Source organism: Lactuca serriola, chromosome 6 (genome assembly GCF_051521515.1).
Source record: "Lactuca serriola cultivar US96UC23 chromosome 6, Lser_US96UC23_V15, whole genome shotgun sequence".
Lineage (NCBI taxonomy): Eukaryota > Viridiplantae > Streptophyta > Magnoliopsida > Asterales > Asteraceae > Lactuca > Lactuca serriola.
Genome location: NC_136413.1, coordinates 187,278,782 through 187,287,733, shown reverse-complemented (window position 1 = coordinate 187,287,733; position 8,952 = coordinate 187,278,782). Strand labels below are relative to the sequence as shown.

Sequence of the window (8,952 nt, the reverse complement as noted above, 5' to 3'; positions counted from 1 at the left end):
CAGTTACGCAATTTAGAAGTTCGACGAGTCAATTACGCCCAACGTAATTTGAGTACGCCCAGCGTACTCACTCGGATGCAACTTGTCTGACTAATACTCGAGTGCCACCAGTCGACGCACGCAGTGACGTCAAAGTACGCCCCACGTAACTCGAGTACGCCCCGCGTAATCCCAGACCCTCAGCCTATAAATAGAACTCGAAATCAGCCATTTTCTCTTGTTCAAACTCTTTCTTCTCTCTAGTTTTTGCCTCGTTTTGTGTGCCGTTTGTACCCCGAAGCCCCGGTAATATTCCCGAGCCCCGAAGCAAATTCCGAAGTCCCGAGGATCCCGAAGAGCGTTATTCCCGAGCCGAAGCCCTGCCCGCGAGGAGCCCAGTTTTTGTGAAGATCTTCCAGATCTACGGAGAGACACTACTTCTGCAAGCCGTAGTGCCGCCTGATCATCTTCTGATCAAGTGAGTGTGTAGTTATTTTCTTTCCAACGCAATATTATGAAGTATTTAATATAAAATACGTGCTACGTGTAAATATTTTGTGGTTATATGTGTGAATGTATATTCACTCTCTTCTATCTCATAGATCTGATATATTCTCTATGAAATACGTGTTATGTGTGTATGCCTCATCTGTTATGTGGAATATATATTGATTAAAGCATGCTATACAGGTTTTTAAACAATGTATAAAAATGTATATTTTTATCTACTAATATGTTGGGTAGAACATGGGTAGATAATTGGTGTGAAATAAACAGATGAGAGGCCTCGGTGTTATTGGTGTTATTCTAGTCATTCAGCAGAGTATGGATGACGACCACGGACTATTCTAGACTGTCCTGTGGAACACTAGCAGGCTCATTACCTGTAGGTGTTGTGAACGACGTGTTCAACGGTGTACTCTATCCCCCACATGGTTGCCTTTAGGATATTTATTGTTGAGGAAGCCCCTCTGCAGTAATGTCCGTCCCGATGAAAATCCTGAATTAGGTTCCTTATAATAGACGTTATTTTTAGGAACGTAAGGTGAGGATAACGGGAATGGATAATCGGGTTTATTGTGGATTGTTGAAATTAAATATAATTATTGTGGGTTGAAAACCCTATATGCTCACCAGGCTCCCAAGCCCGACCCACTCAGTTTATTTGTATTACAGGAAGTGGCGCAAGAGCTTAAGATGGGCGAATCATCAAGTTGTTTTGTTTACAAGTCTGTATATGTATATATTTGTTGAATGACTTGTAATGTTATCGTTTATGCTTTATGATCTATATCGGAACATGACATCCCGACTTTTGAATATGAAATGAAATCATATTTCTTTATGAAATGTTTTGATAAATATCTATTTCATCATGTTTTGTTTTTGGGAACAAATTCCGCATCTCTTTTAAAACTAAAAGGATTTACTCTGAAAATGTTTAAAAAGCATAAATAAAATCGGTCTTTTCTGGCCGAGATTTTGGAGATGTCACAATATCTTAAGCCATTAAGTAATTGGTTTGGAAGTTGGTGAACTGCAAGTAAACGCTAGGTGTTTTCATGAGAACGCTCGGCGTTCGGACACCGGGCGTCGAGTGGAGGAACGCCAGGCATTCTATGCAGAAGCCCAATGGGTCGATTTTGGGCCTTAGGCCATTAGGGGTCTTGGGCTTAGTCTAGTTGGGCTTGTATAAAAAGGGATAAATGGTCTTTTGCCTTTATCTTTGTAAGGAATGGACTAGACCATGGGTTTGGGTTAAACCCCAATTATTGATTGGGTTGTTTCTAGTTTTGTTTTAGCGTGAGGAGCAGTGTTCACCGTGGTTCGAGTGTTGTTTCAGTTATCATCAGTAGAGGTGAGTCTTGTCCCGATGTTCGTGATTCGAAGGCACCAATGCCGACTCACTAAATTATGTATGTAGGATGCTAGTTGTCTTTGCGACTCTTGAATGTGTATGAGCCTATGTGGTAGAATAGATGTATATGTGTTGACCAGCTGGGTCTAGCTGTTATTATTGTATTATGCTATTTATATGTGACTGAGACTGCTGATAGTCTCCAGGGTTGCTGATAACCCACCGGGCGTGCTGTTAGCCTACTGAGACTGTTGATAATCCCTAGAGTTGCTGATAACCCATAACTGTTTATTTGTGCTGTGTTGTGTGTGGTATTTTAGGGAACTCACTAAACTTATTTTTTACAATTGTTGATTTATATGTGACTGATACTTTTGAAGACCGCGAGAAGATTAATGTTTGATTGTACACACTCGCTCGAAGATTTGTTATTGGAACATTTTGAGAACTCTGATATTTGTAATAATGGTGCTTTGAACAATTATGTGTTTGATAACTTGGTTTATGAAACTTATCTTTGGTAAATTAAAATAAAAGATTTGGTGTTAATTTCAGGCGTTACAATTTTAATTAGTTTATATTTAATTAAAAATTTAAAATTAAGTTGGGTTAAAAATTTTGTATGATTTTAATATTTGTTGTGATTTGAAAAAATAAAAAAGAAAAAGAGTGAAATAAATGATGTGGATATGAAAGATTTAGAATTTGAAAAGTCGTGTATTATTTTCCTGTCAAGACTTGTTGTCAATCCTTACCTTTCTAGAATACATGTACCGTATTATATAAAACTAGGCATAACCCCGCGCGTTGCGTAAGAATGCATTTAAGTGGTTAAAATAATTATAGGTAAAAAATAAAAATATGTTGAAATTTATGTTTTCAGTAATGAATTGGGCATTAACCAAATTATCAAATAATATAAAAATCTATCAACTCACATTTTGATACTATCTAATATAGTTCATATCTTATAAACTTTGCTTTTACTTTTATACTATCCAATATATATTATAAGTTTTTGTATAATGTTAATATCATTCAAATACATCTTTAATATTTGTTTTCTATTATTCTTATATCCAATAATATTTTTGGATAAAATAAGAAATAAGTTGTTTTGAATGAACTATTAATAAACAATATTGAAATAATAAACTTTGTATTTCAGTATTTATATTACACAAAAACATCCAAGATTTCATATATGAACTTTCAAATATTAAACATTGAAATTAAGAATGAAGTCATATAAAATATATTATTATACATAAATGTCATCAAGAGTTTTAAAATAAGTTGATTAGTAAATATGATATTTAATTTTAATTACATATTTTGTAAGACGTACGTTTGAATTTAAGTTGGTACGTCTTCCTTAATTTGTACCTAAAAAATTAAGATGAATAAGAATATAAAATAGATATCACTAAGCATTAATATAAATAATTAAAAACGGTATGTGGATCTCCTACCACCAATTAAAGACAACATACATCTCTAGTGGTATCGATTCCTATGTAAAATTGAAGTAGTCATTCTATGTACACTTTCTCTTCTAACTACATGCACTTTAAACTTGTTTCCTCTATGCATTTTTCTATGTGATTTGTATTTGTGTGTCTATTCAAAAAAATTGACCTTTTTATAGTAGAGTATCTATTAATTGTTTATTAAATGTATTATATAAGTTATAAAACTTTTGAATTGTTAATCATTATTAAGAGACTTTTGAGTGGTATTCATTAAAATAAGAGGTTTCAAATGCATGAGGTGTTTGCAAATTTTTATGGGGGTTTCAAATTCATGAGGTTCAAGGAAAAATACTAACTTTATAAGTATGTATGATGATTTTGATATTATATTGAAGCGAATGTTTTTAATTACCTAGTAAAAGTTTTTGCTTGAGTTTATATAATATTCAATAACACGTTACTAATAACATGATTAACTTCCTTATCCTTTAATAAATCACAATTAACAAAACTATTGGTCATTTAAAAATGGAAGTTGTACACAAGACAAATTTATCTTGAAATTGTGTTGCCGTGTGTAAAGTTGCAAAAGATATTTTCAACCTTCTGTTTTTATAGTCTTCCTTTGGGTGCTCAATGTGAACGAAAGACTCACTTATAGTAAACTAAAAATAAGAGCATTAGATCAATCCTGCACAATACCCTCCCATGGTTATGCTAATGCCATGTTTTTTATTATTCCACTTCTGATAACCCTATACAGTTCACTCTTCACGTCATCTTCGCAGGCTAATGCCTTATCTAATGGCTTATCAATCTCTGTTGATCACGAACATGATAATCTGGTTTCGCTAAATGGCCTTTTCACTGCCGGATTTTACAAGGTAGGCATCAACGCTTATTGCTTTTCCATATGGTTCACAGAGCCACAGGCGAAAAATGAGAATCCCACTGTAGTTTGGATGGCAAATCGAGACATACCAGTTAATGGAAAACACTCCAAACTTTCCCTCCACGACGATGGTAATCTTGTTTTAGAAGACGCAGATCATTCTATTGTTTGGTCCACAGAGACAAAATCCACCAATGGTTCACTCAATTTAAAACTTGAAGACACTGGAAATCTCGTTCTTCATCAACTTAATGGCGTTCCAGGCATGCTTTGGCAAAGCTTCGATTATCCTACAGATACACTTCTACATGATCAACTGTTCACCAAAGACTCACAACTCGTTTCTTCAAGAAGTACGTCAAATTTCTCTTCTGGGTTCTTTAGGCTCTATTTTGAGAACAACAATATTCTGAGTCTTCTTTACAATGGTCCTGAAATAACGAGTGTTTACTGGCCTCCACCTTATATGAAAACTTGGGAAGCGGGAAGATCCACTTTCAACAACAGTAGAATTGCTAAACTCGATTCTGAAGGTAAGTTCAACTCATCTGACGATTTCGGGTTCTTTGTTTCTGATTTTGGCATAAGACGCAATAGAATAATGAAGCTTGATTCTGATGGTAATATTAGAGTTTATAGTCTTGTTGATCAGAAAGGACGAAAAAAGTGGGAGGTTCAGTGGCAAGCTTTTTCCAGTCCCTGCAAGATTCATGGCGTATGTGGACCAAATAGTCTTTGTACTTATTCTCAAAAACATGGGAGGAAATGTGAATGTGTACATGGATATAAGAAAAAAAATCAAAGTGATTGGGCCTATGGTTGTGAACCCAAATTTAAACCTTGCGAACAGGGAGAGAAAGATTACATTGAGCTTCATCATGTGGAGTTTTATGGTTACGATATGAGATTCCTTCAGAACAGAACCCTTGAAGCCTGCAAACAAGATTGTTTAAACGATTGCAACTGTAAAGGATTCCAATTCAAATTCGATACCAATTTCTATAATTGTTACCTGAAGAATCTATTATACAACGGATATCAATTGGGTTTTGAGCATTCAATCTATATAAAGCTACCACAAAACTTGGTATCATCTTTTCAACAAGCACTAGTCAATGAAATCGAATCCAACTCCAGTTGTCCTACACATATAATCATGCCGATTCCAAGATCTTATGAGAGAAAACATGAAAATGGTTCTCTAAAAGTTTTGCGATGGTTTGGGATGGTAATTGGAGTTCTTGAGATCCTCTTGATACTCATTTTCATTTATATATCTCACAAAGATTCGACTATATCTGCAAAAAGCTACTACCCCATAGCATCAAGGTTCAAAAAATTCACATACGCTGAGCTGAAAACTGCAACACACAATTTCAGGGAAGAGATAGGGAGAGGTGGTGCTGGTGTGGTTTATAAAGGGAAATTATCTGATGATAGAATCGCGGCAATAAAGGTGTTGAAGGAGGTTAATCGTCAAGGAGAAGCTGCGTTTCTAGCAGAAATAAGCACATTTGGAAGGCTAAATCATATGAATTTGATAGAGACATTTGGTTATTGTATCGAAAGGAAACACGGGCTAGTGGTTTATGAGTATATGGAGAATGGGTCATTAGCAACCAGCTTGAATTCTAACAAACTTGATTGGGGGAAGAAGTTCGATATAGCAATTGGTACTGCAAAAGGGCTTGCTTATTTACATGAAGAGTGTTTGGAATGGGTTTTGCATTGTGATGTGAAACCCCATAACATTTTGTTAGATGCTGATTACAATCCAAAGTTGGCTGATTTCGGGTTGTCCAAGCTGTTCGATAGAGGTGGGAATGAGACTTCAAGCTTTTCAAGGATTCGAGGTACACGAGGTTACATGGCTCCAGAATGGGTGTTCAATCTTCCGATCACCTCAAAAGTTGATGTCTATAGTTATGGAGTGGTGATACTGGAAATGATCACCGGAAAGAGCCCACTACAAATGGTGCAACTAGGTGGTGATAGTGGTAGAGACCAAACGTTGGTTGAATGGGTGAGGGAGAAGATTCGTGAACATATTGGAAGCCAAAATGGAACATGGATTGGGGAAATTGTAGATAGTAGGATGAGTGGTGAATACGATAAGGGAATGTTGATTAATCTTGTGAAAGTTGCTTTACAATGTGCTGAAGAAGATAGAGATGCAAGACCTTCAATGAGCCAAGTAGTTAATATCCTTCTCCACCCTGGGAGTCATGATAGTCATGATATGAATGAAGCTTCGGTCAGTAGTATATATAACAAGGTATCACCATGAACATGATGACAATGATCTTCTGTAATATATTGCATGTAATTATTAACATGGTCTTTCTATGGTCATTAATATATCATATTGAATATACATGAAATAAAAGAACAACAAGAAGAAGATTTTATGATGGTAGTAAATTTCTTTGTATTAGTTTACGAAGAGGATGAAAAGCCTAATTATTTACACAGGAGTAGAATTGAGGCCGCTTAACGTATAACCAACTTAGAGCATCTCCGCAAATCTATGTTATAACTTAATATTATAAGAGAAATTAAATTACCTCCTACCGTTTATTTCTATAATTATTCATACTCACTAAAATTACTCACTAAAATTACTCACTAAAATTATGACAAATCACCATTCAATTTTATTTTATTTTATATCTACCTCATCTAATAAATAAAACATTTAAATGTCACATGTCCCCCTTATAGCTATGCTATTTGACACATGTCAATTTTTTGTAAATTCTTAAATTTTCGTTTTTTTTCTTGTGGTCGATAAAACATCTTTGATTTAATTTAAAAAAAACACAAAATACTATCCTAATCGAAAAAACTGGAAAGTACATTTCTAATACACGCCAAACCCTACCTTGAAGATCATACTACACTACTTTTCTTTCTCATGATCATCACAGCGAATTCTGCAATTCTGCAATAGAGACTAAAGAAAATTCAGGTTAGTTCATCTCAGTCAACACTAATCATCATATGTTTTTGTTACAACTATTTTATATAAATGATTGGACCATTTCTTTAAACTTTTGTGTTTGACATTATTATAATCTCAAACTAGGTTGGTGTTTTCACAGATTTTCCAAGTTTATAAATTTGTCAAAGTAGCAACATTCGTTGATCATCTTAAATAAAACAAATAAGCATGCAACGAAAATTCTCATTGAACCTTTTTTCTAGTTGACGTAATCAATTGATTTTTTTCCTTGATTTTCCTGAATCATAGTGTTCATTTGTTTACGTTTATTGGATGGGAATTAATAGAATTGAACTTTCAATTTCTATCAAATGTAGCCAGTGGCAGTCCTAGAGTGGGGCAATGGAGCAGCTGCCCCCACAACAAAAAAAAAATAATAATTAAAAAGTAAGTCTTTTTCAAAAAAATATTATATTTTAACCCTTCAAAATTATATGTTTTGACTCTTCAAAAATATTTTCCCCTATAAAACATTATAAAAAAAATATTTGCCCCCTCTTTAGAAAATTCATCGGTCCGCCCCTGAATATAGCATCCTACTTTCAATTTTTGTCAAACTTGAAAATATATGAAAACTACTAACATGGGTATTATATATTGTTTAACATTTATACAAGTAGGATCAATTATATATTGGGATTGATGTCAAGTAATTATAAGAAAACGGTTAGCATTTCATTGTCTATCAAATGCCTATATAAATTTTGAGCTTTGCACTTTCTGTTTTATGGCTGTTTATAGCATTTAACTTTTGTTTTCTATCAAATTTAGCATCTTACTTAGTTCCTATTTTTCTGATTTTCCTGTTTAGGTTATGTTTTATCATTGTTTAAATCCATTACTATTACAGCATTTTGCATCAATATTTTTTTAATATACAATTAACAATTTCAGAATTTTGACTTCTTTCCCTACCATTTTTACCTATTTTTACTAAATGTTACAAATCCAACTTGAGGGTCTCTTTGTGATAAGGATACATTTGGTATATTAGTAAATTGAAGTTTTCTTTTAAATAAATAAGTATAAGAAAACAGTTAGCATTTAATTTTTTGCCAAATTTTTGTAAAATGCCCGTATAAATTTTGAATTTTTCATAGGAATCAAGATTACCTGTACAAAATCAAGATTTAATTTTTCATCAAAATCAAAATTGAAACAATAAATACTACTTGTGTAACCAATTCCATCGCATTACCCTGCGCATCTTCTACAAAAAAAGAAAGCTACTATTTTACCTGTTGTTCATCGTGGCCCAACATCATAAATTGAATCATAACCCATCAGTAGCGACAATTCATAGAAAAATCTCTTGCATGGTCGCCACTGTCCACCATTTTTTCTTCATAACATTTTCTAGGGAGTTTGATCTCCTCCCATGTATTCTTCTTCCTTAATCTCTATTTACATAGCTTGTGAGGATGTTACAACACCAACGCCGAAGAGATCGCCGACACTTACACTAATAGAAAAAACAGTCTTTTACGACGCGCAATGTGTGTCGTAAAATGCTTAGACGACGCGCAAATGCAGGTCAAGAAAGGCCCTGTCATAAAGAGATACGACACGCTTTTGCACGTCGTCTGCAGACGACGGACATTTATGACATGCAATGCGTATCATTAAAACCCCTGTCAAGAAAGGTCATGTCATAAATGAAGATGACACACATTTTTGTGTATCATAAATTTAAATGTTTAAACAAATATATTTATATATTTATTAATTTAATAGAAATAAAATACGATAT

The 8,952-nt window shown here is 33.9% G+C and overlaps 1 protein-coding gene across 1 annotated transcript; it reads left to right on the top strand.

Annotated features, from left to right (window-relative positions):
* The first annotated feature begins 3,974 nt into the window (after positions 1 to 3,974).
* On the top strand, positions 3,975 to 6,585 carry LOC145059251 (putative receptor protein kinase ZmPK1). The gene has a single exon (XM_079007097.1). The coding sequence runs from the start codon at positions 4,035 to 4,037 to the stop codon at positions 6,486 to 6,488; it is 2,454 nt and encodes an 817-aa protein (XP_078863223.1). The 5' UTR covers positions 3,975 to 4,034; the 3' UTR covers positions 6,489 to 6,585.
* Positions 6,586 to 8,952: the final 2,367 nt, after the last annotated feature.

Bases quoted from the DNA above. Each gene is read 5' to 3' on its own strand.
- LOC145059251 (XM_079007097.1), top strand. From the start codon at position 4,035: ATGTTTTTTATTATTCCACTTCTGATAACCCTATACAGTTCACTCTTC.